Here is a 16,189-nt window from a genome sequence, read left to right on the forward strand (position 1 = left end):
TAGTTCCAATATCAAAAGCAGCATGAGACTAACATCTCCCTACATTTGAATGTTCTGTTGATCAGGGATAAGCCCAAGCTTTATTTTTTAGCAGCCGTGGCAGATGTTAGCATACATTCAGCTTATGATGGAAGGTTCCCAGGAGTCCTTCACTTGAACTGTTAGTTAAGACAGGTCTCCACAAACCCATTACTAATTTTTGAACCCATTTGCAGGTGGACTTAATGAGTACTTTCTTTTTGTGGTTGTATGTGTTCCAAGATCCACCTAATTTTGTGTCATTTTCAAATTAAGATACTTTCAGCTTTTCTAACAAGTTTTTAATACAAGAATTTTAAATGGCTGGGGGAAAAGGTTAAGTATAGAGTTAGGCATCCAACCAGAGAATATCTGAGAGGAAAGCAGCCTACATTGGCTTTCACACCAAGCACCTGAACTCTAAACCTTCAAGTCTGTTATTTACATTTAAGAATCTATGTCTGAGAGCTCAGTGAATCGAACAATTACAAAAATGGATGGTGGGGGCCAGGTGTCTCACTGTGGGAGGGGAAATTTACAGATAAGCAAGGGGAGGAGGCTAGAATGATCCCTGTGGTAATGGATTAGAGTTGGAGGCATTAGTATGAACTCATTCTTAGCTTAATATAGATACAGATAGTTACATATAGAAATAGTTACAGACGTGTATACACGGGTCAGTATACACACATGAGGTGTGATCCAACAATAATGGTGAATGTTTAAATAAAAAATAAATTTATTACAGTAAAAGGCACATTGCCATTAATCCCCCTCAAAATACTTCCCCTCACTTCAGACCTACTTATCCCATCATTCTTGCCACTTTCTGAAGCAGTACTGGGAGTTCTCTTTTGTGAGTGTCTTTAGTTGCGCTGTCGTGGCTGTCTCCATGTCCTGAATCGATTCAAAATGTTTACCTTTCATGTCATTTTGACTCTGGGGAACAACCAGAAGTTGCACAGTGCCAGATCTGGTGAATAAGCTGGATGACAATACACCATAATGTTTTTATTTGACAGAAATTGCTATACTAGAAGCGGTGTGACACAGAGCCTTTCCATTGCGATCCCAAAATACGGTGAATGCCGCTGCCGAGTGCCATCCAACGGAAAGGCAGGGATCTTCAATACGAGAAGCGCCGCTTCGAACCTTAGTAACAGTGTGTGACAAGTTTCAACTTGTTTGGTGCAGTCAGTTGGGTGTGAGCTATGGCTGAGAGAAGGTATGTTTTAAAGTGTGCCGTAAATCATCTTCCATTATGACAACACTCCATGTCACACATCACTTCTGGTACATGGCAATTTCTGTCAAATAAAAACATTACAGTGTGTCCTCATCCACCTTATTCACCAGATCTGGCCCGTGCAACTTCTGGCTCTTCCCCAAAGTCAAAATGATTCGAGGCAGCCACAATAGCACAACTAAAGACACTCATGAAAGAGGACTTCCAGAACTGCTTCAGGCAGTGGCAAGAACGATGGGATAAGTGTGTTCAAAACAAGGGGGAGTATTTTGAAGGGGATTAACGGCGATGTGTCTTTTACTGTAATAAATTTTTTTTAAACATTCACCATATTGTTTGATCACACCTCGTATATTTTCACACTCCATCAGCTGAGAGGGCCAGGGAGCAACAAAACCTCAATAATAACCAGTAGACCCAATGCCCAGATTTCTAATATCGTTCTCCAATAGATACAAACCAGGGTTCCTTGGAGAGATGGCGGATTCCAGGACTGGGACAGGAAATATAGACAAGAGCCTGGAGCATCTCATGGCACCAGAAAGTAAGGAAGTGCTCAAAAGGCAAAACAAACCCAAAACCAACCCCCACGGTAATGGGCGGGGGGGGTGTCAAAGGACACAGCAGCCAGCTGAGAGAGCTCCCACTGGCCAGAACTGGAACAATTCGAGAAACAAAATAAACAAAGTGTATTGTATTATAACACAGAGCATAAAATAAATATCCACGAGTCCATACTGATAGAAGTAAGTGACTGAATAAATTAATAAATGAAGAAGAGACAAGTCACCAATGCAGAGTAATTCCAAGTGAGTCCGTACTACTCCGCCCTCAGGACGGAGCCTAACTCCCTGTGCCAAGGGACCTTCTCCCAAAGATACTGGGTGGACAGAGCAGAGAAGCCTGACAAACACCATCTCAGCCAGATGACCGTTCATGTGGGCCGTCAGTACGTGTCCTGGATACACTGTGATGAGAACGGCACCCCACCTCTGTGGTCTTTCTCCCCTAAACCCATATGCTCAGTCTAATCATGAGAAAAACATCAAACTAGTCCCAACTGAGGGACATTCTACAAAACAACTGAACAGCAGACCTCAAAATGGTGAAGGTCATCAAAAACAAGGCAAGTCTGAGAAACCGTCACAGCCAAGGGCAGCCTAAGGAGACACAGGACTAGACGTAATGTGGATCCTGGATGAGATACTGGCACAAAAAAGGACTTTGGATAAAAACTAAGGAAACCGAATAAAATATGGACTTCAGTTAATAATAATGTCTCAATTTAGTTCATTAATTATGACAAACGTACCAGACTAATGTAAGATGTTAGAAACAGGAGAAACTGGGCATAGAGTCTATGGGAATTCTTTGTACTAGCCTTGCAATTTTTCTATTAATGCAAAACTGTTCTAAAAAAACAAAGTTTATTTAAAAAACCTCAGTATATAAAAGGAACAAGTTCTCATTAGGAAAAAATGAGGCTAGAAAACAAACATTTTTAAAGTGCTGAAAGGAAAATACCATCAACCCAGAATTCTGTATCTATGCTCTTGAAAAATCATGGTGAAAACAGACATTTTCAGAGAATGAGAGAATTCATCATTAGCAGATCTGCACAGCAAGAAATGATAAAAAAAAAAAATGATCTGGGTTGAAAGGGCAATGACAACGGATGGAACTCAGACCTGCAGAAAGGAATAAAGAACTCCAGAAATGTTAACAAGTGGGTAAAAGTAACAGCCTATCCATCCCACTCACCAATGAAGGACCCCTTTTCATTCCTCCTCTAAAGCGTAGACTTAGAGTTTGACAGAGGGTCTCAACAGGGGCAGAAACGCCCCCTTAGGAAGTGTCTGTCTGGAATCTCCAGGTTTTGTACTGGAACAAACATGGAGGGGGGCTACCGGCAGTTAGTAGGCAGGGGCCTGGGAGGCTAATCATTCTGTAATGCAACAGTCCTGCAGCGCAAAGAATGATCCTGCCCCAAATCCCCCTTATCTGCACCCCCTAAAGAAAAACCTGAACTGAGCCCTGTAAGGCACCAATCAAAGGGTGAGGGAGTCCCACCAGATCCCTAACACACAGCCACCGCTGCTTCATCAACCTTAGCAGCTGTGCCTGGGGGACGAACTCTGAGCTTGCAGCTCTGAGGCCAGAGTCACTATCATATAAACAGATATTAAGTAAAAAAAGTCTTTCAGCCTGTAACCTATGGAACTGATTTCTAAACCCAGGTAGATTCTTTATGTTACATTAGCTCCCTTCTCTTCTGCTGCTGGAGAGGAAAGGATAAGCACGAGAAAGACAAAAAGGCAAATTAAGCGATGAGTTCCAACAACTTACTCAGCATTGCATAGAGCCTGCTGTACCTAAGTCAGACAGGAAGCTAGCAGAAAAACTGTCTCAAGTATCTGACAGAGGGACGGATTCTCGAGTTCCACTTAAGATTTAGAGAATTAAAGGAAAAATTCAGAGCTTATAAGAAGTTTTAAAACAGAATCACCAGCAGTTATTTTTAAAAAGCTATTTTTTAAAAAGCAACTGCCTAAGTGTTTCGGTTTTAGATTTCTTTTGGATAATTATGAATTTTTAAAATGATGTATATATTTAGAAAAAAATCACAAAGAAGATACAGAAGTACTTGCAAACTCAGGCAAAAAGATACATATAATTTAAACTCATTTCCTGCCATAGCAGTACATTTAAACTTTAGGCTCCATCTTTTCTGAGGTAATTAAATCCATATTCAATTAGAACCTAATAACGTTAAACAGTAAAACAATAGTATGACTACTATGTCATTCATTTTCTTGATGGGTTTTTAGAATAAAGGTCATAGATTTATATTAAGTGGCCCAATTTATTGATATTTAAAAGTATTTTGCAATGTGTGATTTATCTTGTTTTTATTGTGTGATTTTTATATTCACGAAGTAAATATTCTACATTTTACAGATAATAAATATAAAGCTATACAAGTTTTCTATTTTTAAGACAATAAAATGGAAAAAAGGTGAAGAGGCATTCGACTTAATTCTGTTCAATCAACAAAGGAACAATAAAAAGCATTTGATACTGACTGATAAAATGACCGAAAACAAACATTATTATTTGGTTACATGTTTATCTAAATTACCTCACCCTCCTTTTAACAACGGAAAGTAGCTCCAGATTCTTAACATACAAATAAAACTATTAAAGAGGTTTTCAATTTGACACAATTTAACACTGTTAAACAATAAGAGTAAAAAGTCTATATACATTTTTTTAAACCAGGAAAATAAATCCTTAACTTTCAGACAAATGTCCATTATTTTAAGCTACCCAGGAGCCCATAATTTCCCCTTTATACTACCACATATCCGCTAACTACATTACAAAGAACTCATTCTGCTAACTAGAGGTAACAAATAAAACCGCAAATTGACCGGTCTTTCCTGTCAATGATGTCATAGATGCTGCATTGGGAAAATGTCCTTCAGTCACCAGATGAAGGGCGTTGATTAGAACAAACATGAGCAAGCTCTTGAAACATCAAATGATGAGGCAAGAAAACAAAATACTTATACTCAATAATGCAGAGTGTGAAAATTAGTTATAACACGTGTCCTTAAATTGAAAGAAAGCTTGACAAAACTAAATGTCTTCATGAAATCATTTCAATGTGGCACATTTATTTTGTTCCAGGCATTTTGCTGCCCACTGCAGAGAACAGAAAGGTAAGACACAAACTTCACTTAAAGACACCTGCAGGACTTTTCCTACTGCTAGTCAAGTATGCAAATAACGACAACATAAAAGGAAAAGGACAATACTGTCAAAGAGGTAGAAAAAGGCACTCTGAAGACTGCAGGAGCCTTGGATTGTTAATTTACTGAGGGCGTGATCCAGGGGTCTTTTTTCAACTCTCACCAGTTTGTATCAGTGCATATTAGAATGCAGAGCACAAAGCTTCCTTTACTCAAATGAAGGGTGGGCAGAACCACCATGTGAGCAAGGGAGGGCAAAACAGGAATCTAGGTCGATCCCTGGAGACCTGGAGTTACAGGTTGGGGGGGTATCTAGTGGCTCTGCTGCATGGTCCTTACCCCTCCTGTGGGCAGGGCCGTCCTACAGGGAGAGAGGAGCAGCTATGACACATTAATGAGCCAGGAAAGCAAGCAGTTCTCAGCACACAGATTTTCCGCTGCTGTCCCCCACACCAGGGACTCATGGCTTGCCACAGATTTAGACTAAAGTCTCACAAGAGGCCTCCCCATTCAGAAGGCAACTTGGCCTATGTCACAGAGGAAGTCGGTGGAAAATCTAAGACTAAAGCCTAGATTTCCTGTCTTACTTCCTTGTTTCTCGAAGCAAGATGTGCGGACCAGAGTGGCACAGCATCATCTGGAAACTTGTTAAAAGTAGACTCTCCGGCGGTACCCCAGACCTACTGAATCAGAATCTGCATTTTAACGAGATTCCCAGGTGATATTATGCACATTAAAGTTCGAAAAGTACTCTATGATTCTAGGTATGAAATTACTAAACTACAACGTATAAGTTCTTACTTTCCCATATTATTCTCTTTAATTTTCTTTGTATCTAATTATTACATAAAGCCATTTCCTATTGCTAAAACTACTCTAAAAAAATAAAGTCTATTAAAAAGCAAAAACCAAAAGAAAGCTCCTATCACAGTGCCGGGCACATATATAGTAAGTGCTCAATAAATTGCAACTATTGTTATTAAAACAGTTACATTAGAAATATCCTAAATGCTGCCACAAAAAAGGAATAATACTGTTCCTACTGCAATTCTGTTAATTACTAAGTCAGTAATTAACTGATCCTGACAAGATAAAAGCATCTTCTCAAACAGGTAAGCCTTGAGAATCCATGACATACCTGGACGAATGATTCTAAATCTAATACAATATTTTTTAAAGTTACCAAGCAAAATGTAGAAATGTAAAATGATGAAGGATTCAATCACAGCCAGTTACTTAGTAAGTGCAAGTTTTAACAGGCCCTTCTGGTCATTATTTAAGAAAAGGAAACAAATTTAGCTAAGGGGAAAAGACACGCATCTCAACAAACAAATGGTAACACCAAATACACACGTAACCACAGAATTAGGTTGAAAATGGTAGGGTTTCAGTGGAGGTGGAATGCCTACCTATGAGGCAATGGCTTCTAGGAGGAAAAACAAATCTGGAACCTTGTTTGTTTACCTGGATGGGTCATGGTGACTGGCTCCTCTTTGGACTTATTATTGTAGATGACTACAGCGATTGCATTGTGGAGAGCAGCCCGGGATATTTTCTCTTTAAATGTGCAGTTTCCCCTCTGCAGCAAGGCAATCCACTGTTTGATATTAGGAGGGACCAGGAACCGTGTTTGAGGGTCACAGCCCAGATGATCAGCCACTAAATGAGAGAAAAAAATACATTCGTTTTTTCTCAAGTACATAAACAAAATCAATCAAGTCTTGATCACAGTGCTCAGTGCTCTCTGAACACTACACAGCTCTACAGCACATCACTGCCCGCAGAGCTATGGATACCACCAACCAAGGACATTACAACGAGGCTGAACGAGGCTGAATCCTTATCTGTACAGGGAGAGAGACTCCTGTAATGCAAATTAAAATAGTGAAAAGTTCTGTTAAACTTTACAGATTCACAAAAATAAAGAAGACTGTAATATCCAGGGCAGGCTGGTGAAGAGAGGAGGAAGAAAAGGCAAACACAAAACCCCGTGGGACCCCAGGAGACTGATCCACCCCTGACTTTTGCTCATTCATTTGTACCTCCCACCACCTCCACAGAGGATTGGTTTCGCCTGGGGTAAATTAGGAAGCCAAGCTAATCTTTGGTTCAGTTACCAAGTGGTCTTGCTCAAATTCAAGCATGCTTGAACAAATTTCTTAATAAGTGTCTAAAGAAATTAGAAAAGTTCCCTTTTGGCCTGTATTTGAAAGTTTAAATAGCCAAAGTAACACAAAATCAGGATAAACAGGTTATTCCTCTAATTTACATTTCTCGGTAAAAATTACAATTCCTCATTAGGATACATACATTAATTTATAACATCCACCTAAGGCTATCCCTTGGGCCTACAAATTACACGGTTACTGTCCTAGATTTGGGGGAACAGCTTGTTTGAAATACCCTCAAATACATTTGAATCGGCTAGGACAAACTCTGCAATTTTGGATTCTGCAAATATGGTCATCCTAGCTCTGACTCCCTTTGCAAATCTTAAGAAGCTGCCCTTGCTGCGCTTCCCATTCCTCATCCTTATGTTTCTAACAGGTTAAAATGAAAGGCAGGGCAGTCCAGAAGGGGAAAGAAGTCACCGTGGGTAAGTGTGAAGACCGCCAGCCCACAATGCCAGAGGACAGCCGTCCCTATGCCTCCTGGGGTCAGTCACTGCTTACCGTGCAGGCGTGGGGTGGGTTGGTGTGTGTGTGCGGGGGACGACACAGCACAGAAGGGTAACAATGGAAGCAAATAAATAATAAAAACATTCAATAACTATTAATCAATAATAAAATTTGAAAAAAGACCCCACCGGTGGGGAAATGTCTGCTTTCCAACCCCCCTGAAAACACACTGCTTACATTAAACTGTAAAATGTAGAGATATCACTAACTTCCGAGAAATGTTACATCTATCATTTCTACTTAAATATCTTTCCCCCAATTCTCTAATTATTGTGGGAGCACATGTGCTACTAGAGGTCTCCTAATACATAGGAAATGGGAGAGAAGTGATTCCAGAATGTCAGGCCTGCTGCTGTCTACACCTATGACTCACCTTACACAGAAAAAAGCCCGTCACGACTTTAGTAGTCAACCATTTAAAGACACAGACAAGACAGTGCGTACCTGAAGTCCTGAAACAGACTGTTTACTTTCAGTGATATGTTTCACAGATTATGCTGTTTTAAAATATAAGCATTCAGACGATGTGTTAAGATAACCTCATCGCCTCAGGAAAACTTCCAATACTGCATCCAAATAGGGAGCAAACAACTGGTTTTCAGTGTTTCATTTGTGATTTTTCAGCACACAATGCTGCACAAACCTTCAAGAAAATGCAGAATCAAGATCTATCTACAGAGATTTATGCGCTTGTCTTCTGTGACTCATTCATTTTTCTGACCTCCCTATGATCTCATGTGAGTTCAGTGTGGTAAAGAGGAACAACACAGGCATGGACCAAAGATTTGGGTCCAAATTCTAGATCAACTACTTACTAGCTGAGCAACTGTCACAGGTTCAGTTCTCTAACCTTCAATTTTTACTTACTCATAAAGATCGAAATAAAACTCTTATCTCCTAAGAGTTACATATGTGAAAAAGTCTATAATAATTCCTCAACTCTTGGGTACTTCAAACGTTCTTCCTCCCCTTCAGTTTTACAGGAGTTACCCTACCTTGCCCTAGTGACCCAGTCTCGTGCCACGGGGCCTCTGTGCCAGCGGACGTGCAATCCACCCACAGCTTGGCAGCACACTCCCCCCAGCCCCCCACAGTTCCCGAGTCTCATCATCGCTCCCTGCTGCTGACAGTGTCACTGTCCACTTAGAACAGCAAATTCAGTAACAATCACAAAGTAGACTGAAAAGACACAGCAAGGGGTGCAACCACACAGCAGAAAGTCTCTCTTAAAGGAACCCCCACCCAATAAGAACAGATTCTGTGAAAACTGCATGATCAAAACAAATTCCCACAACAGACTGTCTGAGCAAAAGCATGTCCCTGATCCTCCAAACTCACCCAAGCCACCGCCCATAAAAGTCTATGAAAACATTTATACCAGTAACAATATGCAATGATAAGCAAGAATAAGGTATTCAAGTTCCTGTTCTAGGAAACAGTTTTTGAAAAAGAAAATAAGGGGTTTTCATAATCACTTAACACTGCAGGATGCCTATTTTATCTATTAATTCCTTCCTGTAATTAAAAGTAACTTGGAAAATGAAAATAATGTTAACAGCTCTAAAACAACTTCCCAAGAGGACTGATGGCTGCTGATTAAGTGGCACTACTTCAAAACTTAATACCAGTTGTTTTTACCTGAAGTAATTTATTAAGTGAAGACACAGTATAGCATAAAATATCTATATGATTATGAGCCATAAAATTTGTCAGTAGCAATTTTGCTCAAACGCAAAATCATTTTACTTCCGCTTTTTGTTGTTTTTTTTACTGCCAAACTCAGAAAAGGGCATCACCCTGACTTCTTTGCATTTACTAGTCAGGGTGTCAGGAAAAACTTATTACAAGTTATCATGAAAATGTGAGATTTTATAAAATATTGTACAGTAATACCTTACAATTTCGTCAATTACATCCAATAAAGCTGAAAAACTATATTACAGTGAAACTTAACTTCAATATTTTTTTCTGTATGGCCTTTTCTGTTGAGTCCACCAACAGTAATGCCACTTTTTATTTATTCCTTGACCGGAAGCAAACAATTCTCAACAGGAACAATTATAGAACTCTCAGCTCCACGAACATTAACTTAGGTGTTCAGCAGCATACTAAGTACCACCAAGCAATACAGTGGAACCCAACACCTGGTCTTGCATCTTACAGAACCTCTGAACGTATGGAGGAGGCCTGCCTAGAAGAAATGAGATCAACCAGGTGGTATAACACACCAACATGAAGAGTGCTTAGAAACAGGAAAAAGAGCAACATAACGAATGGTAAAGGAGCCTACATGAAATCCTGGAAAATTGCTCAAGCAGAAAGGAGGGGACTGCAGAAATGAATAGCTAAGAACTCAGTACAAAGATTAATCCCTTCTCTTAAACTCTTGTGAAAATCAAGTACGGTGATATATACCCAAAGCTAAGACACTACGCAAATTTAATACAATCATGTTCTGAAAAGAAGACCCCAACTGTATGGGAAAAGAGGAAGACTATTCTGACAAAGAATATGTAAATATTTAAAGAGTTCTGTGAGGGAATAAGTAAAAAAATAATCTCTCTCTTCCCCAACCCACTAGCCTGAAACTCACCATTTTGATTCATCCGACTTCATACCAGGTCTGACAATGAAGTTCATGAACTTGTTACAACGATGTTGCTAACCTATTTTGATATCAGAGGGATTATTCATTATGAATTTGTACAAAATGGACACACAGGTAACCAAGTTTACTATTCGGATGTGCTGAAAAGGCTGCGTGAAAAAGTTAGACGACCTGAACTTCTTGCCAACAATTCATGGCTCTGGCATCACGACAATGCACCAGCTCACACGGCACTGTCTGTGAGGGAGTTTTTAGCCAGTAAACAAATAACCGTATTGGAACACCCTCCCTACTCACCTGACCTGGCCTCCAATGCATCTTTCTTTACCCGAAGATAAAGGAAATATTGAAAGGAAGGCATTTTGATGACATTCAGGACATGAAGGGTAATACGATGACAGCTCTGATGGCCATTCCAGAAAAAGAGTTCCAAAATTGCTTCGAAGGCTGGACTAGGAGCTGGTATCAGTGCATAGCTTCCCAAGGGGAGGACTTCGAAGGTGGCCACAGTGATATTCAGCAATGAGATATGTAGCACTTTTTCTAGGATGAGTGGGCGAACTTAATTGTCCGACCTCCTAAGACCTCATCTTTTCAAAATGCAAATGCCCCACCTAGTAAGTAGCAGTCACCACATTACTGTGGGGATGTTATTTCCTTCCATGCGCTGAGAACCATCAACCTGCTGCCACTATAGGGCTGACGCGGGGCTGGAGCACGGAGTGGAAGGTCACTGACGTGTCCCGGGGGCAGCGCAGGAGCCCCAATGCCTCTCACTCTCAGAGACTGTGTGTCTTGTTTCCCCTGGCTGAGATGCCAATCCCACCACTCCTTTGCCAACCACCTTCTAAGCTTCAGGATTCCGCTAACATATCTTCTCAGGCCGCCTAACGCTGAGCTGGGTGCTGCTGTGTTCACGTCTCCACGGCACCCAAGCTTACGTCCACCTTAGCACTGATCATACTGTATTAGCAGCGGGTGTTTATTCCGAGCATCTCCTACGTGTGAGATCTAGCATCTCCTCCTGGCACATTCCGTGTTTCCCCCAAAATAAGACCTAGCCGGACCATCAGCTCGAATGCGTCTTTTGGAGCAAAAATTAATATAAGACCGGGTCAAAAGGTCTTATTTTCAGGGAACCAAGGTAGTAGATGCTTAGCCTACCTGATAAAGGGAGGAAAGGGAAAAACGACAGAGGGAGATTAAGCAAGAACGGATATAAAGAAAAAGCTTGTGCCAGTGACCACTGTTTCATGTGGCAATGTTCTGACCAGAGCAATGTTCTATCATCTGTTTCCCACAAAAGAAGTAAAAATAAAAGTAATCCTAACAGTTACCCTGGATTCAGATATTTCCATTGTCAGGTATATCCTGGTTATTTGCTTTCCTATTTCTACATGAGATTTTATAATCTCTTTAATCTTTAGGTTTCCTGCTGCTACCTTGCTTTTCCGTATTTTTCCCTTTGTTGAATTCTTAATTTTATGATTCAAAGGAGAAAATACAAATCTTTATTTTTGCTCCCAATTTCTTAATTTTATTTTTAACGTTCAACTACTGGACTTAAATGCCCAGCTCTCATCCCTTCATCTGCCTGCACAGATATAACTTAATCTCTTACTATTTCTACACTTTCACTTAAATCTATTTGTTATTACTTATCTTTATTGTTTGTTTAGTCTTGCTGAAAATGTTTTATTCTTCCTTTTGTCTTCATTTGTAAATTTTAATCTTTTTTCTCTTAACCTTGTCTGTATCTCTCTTATTCCTGTAATTGTCCCTCCTTCCCCCGCATACTTCTGTGACATTTTTCTTTTCTAGTAGGAACTGTTATAATGGCCAGCAGAAATGATCTGGACCCCAGAGCCTCTTGATTTCTCAGGACCCCAGAGCCTCTTGACTCTCCTATATTAATGACCATTCCCTCTTTGTCTTTTTTTTTCATTTGAACCTCCGGCTGGTCTCTTCCAGCAGAGGGAGAATGGGCAGGAGAGAAGGGGGAGGGGAAGAAAATGGATGTCTCAAAAGACCCCTTTACTGTCACTGCTTTCAAGAACTGCTTGTACCTGCTGTTCACATCTCCTGTGTCCACTCATTCCTCATCATACTTTCACCTCTGCATCCTGCCACTCCACTAAAAGTGCTGCCTCAAAAGCACCAATCAATCATCCCAGGACACCCTTCCTCCTCCCAGCTGAGCGCCCAGGGCCCTCCTGCTCGGGGCTTCTCTCCCCTCCTCCTTCCTAGTCTCCACCAGCAGACCTCTCTCGCCACCTGAACCTTAGTGTTGACATTCCTGAGCCCGCAGACCACTGGGAGCACTGGCACGCAGGCCCAGGACGCTTCAGGGCCGAGCTCTCTACATCGACCGCACACTTTTTCTTACGAGAACAAGGTTGCCCACTAACATCTCATGCCAATCAGTCCTTCTCTAAGAAACTACTTTCCACTTTTTAATTATATAAATCCAGTTTCCAATACATACAACTAAATCAGGTCCACAGCATGCTAAGAACCAGGAGAACAACATGTAAAATTAAGCAAAGAAAAGGGATCCATTCCCTCCCATTGCAAGCAGCAACTGATCTTGACCCTGAAGAGCTAACAGGCATTCTCCGGCGTCTCCACTGACTCACACGGAGGGAGGACTGGGAGGGGGTCTCTGCAGGCAGGTGTACACACTGTCACTGTCTCATTTGTTTGTTTCTAGGCGGCTCTGCCCCACTTCCAGGCAGGGCCAGGGGATCACCCTGAGTTTGAAGTGCACTATTATTTGACCCCTCCCCCCAAAAAAAACCCCAAACAAAACCAAACCAGAAACCTTATTTAATTTTGGCATCTACAGATCACCTCTACACAGCCATATGCTTTAAGTGATACCTACTTACGGCCCAGCTCCAGGGGGGAGGGGACACTGATGTAGGAGGAGCCACACACAGAAGTGAAGAACCTAAATCCCATTTGAAGGAGAGGCCTTTTCTGTTCCCCCTGGGGTGTGAATAAGGAATCATGTGACTCCAGTTGTTGCTGGCAACCGTTTTATGATAAACAGGGGACACTCTTAGGATGAAGTTAAAGCTATGATGGCAAGGGGAGAGATGGAAATGAACCGGATCCCTGGTAACACTGCTGAATGCTGAACCGCTGGACCCTGAAAGCAGCCCTATCTCAGAGCTCCCAGTCCCGAGAAAGGACAAGTGTCCTCATTACATGCCAGCAGGCCAAGCAGGATCTGTCACTTGGAGCACTCGTGCTTCTTGTCGAGTCAAGAGCAAGGGTCAGGCCTGGGCTTTATCTCTGCCAGTGGCTATCTTACTCCACCAAGATCCACACCTGGCCGGCGACTCACGCCCAAGAAGGTCAAACATGAGGAAAAGTCCTCTGGCCTGGGAGGCAGCGAGGGGCCAGGCCTTGCACTCCTTCCCTCACCAGAGCAGCGTGGAAACCTCCCCTCAAAGACTAACATCTACAGCGAGGGTTCTCGAAAGGGCTCTGTGGGGAGAACCCATGAGGTCAGTGAAACGTGCATGAGGGGAAATCATCTTTATTTTCAACTAAACTCTACTGAAATCTAGCATTTTCTTTATCTATGAATATAGACAAAACATCTATAACTGTACATAACAGCAATTACATTACTGCAGCTATTGGTAAATATCTGGTAAAATTACTTAATGTGTTAATAAAGAAGTATATATATATTAAGGTATATATATAACTATACATGTATAAGAAGTATATATAAATATCAGGTAAAGTTAATGTATTAATAAAGAAGTATATATACATTATGTCACAAATATTTTAAATACATTGATACTGTTTCAGTATACTTAGTTTCCTTTAATCCTATTTCCTTTTGTACTTATCACTATTCTGAGAAGCAGCTCAGTTTTCTTTTTCACTAGACTGCAAAAGGAGTTTAGTCTACTTGTATTATTTATGATGCATTTGGATCCGTTTCCATTACTTTACTTTGTTTGCATGTACTGTTATTCCTAAGCTTCTTGATACTTCCCCCTCCTTCTCTATTTCTGAATGCACTGCTCAAGTTTTTATTCCCTCCTTTCTTCGATAGAAACAGACCAGTAAGGTGTGTGTGTGTGTGTGTGTGTGTGTGTGTGTGTGTGTGTGTGTGTGTGTGAAGACATTTATTACAAGGAACTGGCTTACACAGTAATGGAGGCTGACAGGTCGCAAGATCTGCAGGCTAATTCAGCGCGGTGGAGAGCTGATGGTGGAGTTCCAGTGCAGAGGCTGGCAGGCTTGAGGCCCAAGAAGAGGCGATGTCTCAGTTCGAGTCCAAAGGCCGGAAAATGTCAATGTTTCAGTTCAAAGACACTCAGGCAAGATTCTCTTACTTGGAGGAGAATCAGGCTTTTTGTTTTATTTAGGCCTTCACCTGACTGGATGGGGCCCACCACATTTGGGAGGGCAATCTGCTTCATTCAGTCTAACAATTTTAATGTTAAACTCATCAAAAACACCCTCACAAAAATATCCAGAATAACGTGTGACCAAATATCTGGGCACCCTGTGACCTAGTCAAGGTGACACATAAAATTAACTGTCACAGTCCTTCTCACATCCACTTTTCCTTCTGTTTCACATCTGTCTTTCTTAGTCTACACCCTTTAGAAGTTTTTTCAGTGAGGAGTTGTAAAGGTTAGTAAACTCACTTTTTAGGGTAAACTTGTCTTTTTACATCTGAAAACATCTTTCATTTGCTCTCATTCTTCAATGATGGCTTAATCAGGTAACAAATTCTGGATTGTTATTTTTCTCCCAGCACTTTGTAAAGACATTATTATATTGTCTTCTTTTTATATTGAGAAGCTGAGCAAAACATTTTAATTGCATAAGCTCTCAAATGTTATTGTGTATCTACTTTTTATTTTTGAATCTATTATTTTTAAAAAGTAAAATAAATGTTGGTTTTTAATTTTTCTCCTAACTGACATTTTTTTACTTCTTTGGTTATATTCTAAAGAAACACATTTTTACAAGTTATTACTTTTTCATGTAGGATTTTTAAGAAGAAGGCAGCAATAAATATCTTCTGTACACCTAGAGCGCTGGATATATCAATCAACATTGCAAAAAGGGTCATACATAGCTGAACTGTCAGCAAGTTTAATTGTCAATAGCTATCCATTATCATTTGTCTTCTGTACTTAGTTACTGTATATCTCAAATGGATTTTGATTATTTTTCACATCCTTAGAACTTAAATATATATCTGCTGGATGTGCTCCATGACATAATAAAAAGTATCTTAAGTGTAATTTTAAATGATGGTTAATACAAATCACTGTACCTGAAAAGTCATGTTCAAAAATAATTGCTATTACAATTGATACAACAAATATTTCATGCAAGAGAGATGCTATAAATCAAAGTAACTAAAAATCACACATAGGTTGGACTTGGCAATAATTTTTTGGAATTGGCGACAAAAGCAAAAATACACAAGTGGGACTACATCAAACTAAAAAGCTTCTACCAAGCAAGGGATACAATCAACAAAATGAAAAAGCAAACCAAGAAATGGGAGAAAATATCTGTAATTCATGTATATGATAAGGGATTAATATGCAAAATACATAAAGAACTAATACAACTCAATAGGAAAAACATTTCATCTTAGGGTCCTTGCTTTATGCAAATTTCCATTCACACAGTTTCCCACCATTCCTTACATTTCACAGGTGCCAGCTAAGTATATGACATTGCTGTTATCCTTTGAATTAATGATATGTGAGTTAAGAGAAAGGACTCATTCTCCCATAAAAAGAAAAAAAAGCTAGGAAGTACGTAGCTTACACTAATAGGGGAGACATATTTGTCCAGAGGTTGAGCTAAACTGCTGAGGAAGGAAGTAGGAGAA

At 40.4% G+C, this 16,189-nt stretch overlaps 1 protein-coding gene across 4 annotated transcripts in view; it reads right to left on the reverse strand.

The window, feature by feature from the left end:
- The window catches only part of RNF130 (ring finger protein 130), a 114,908-nt gene that overhangs the window by 82,534 nt on the left and 16,185 nt on the right, over positions 1–16,189 (reverse strand). For all 4 annotated transcript variants that reach the window (XM_033096777.1, XM_033096775.1, XM_033096778.1 and 1 more), the window contains exon 2: positions 6,481–6,675. In XM_033096777.1, the coding sequence (XP_032952668.1) occupies positions 6,481–6,675 (195 nt within the window). The remainder of the gene's footprint in view (positions 1–6,480; positions 6,676–16,189) is intronic.

The sequence above is a fragment of the Rhinolophus ferrumequinum genome, chromosome 24 (assembly GCF_004115265.2).
Source record: "Rhinolophus ferrumequinum isolate MPI-CBG mRhiFer1 chromosome 24, mRhiFer1_v1.p, whole genome shotgun sequence".
Taxonomy (NCBI): domain Eukaryota; kingdom Metazoa; phylum Chordata; class Mammalia; order Chiroptera; family Rhinolophidae; genus Rhinolophus; species Rhinolophus ferrumequinum.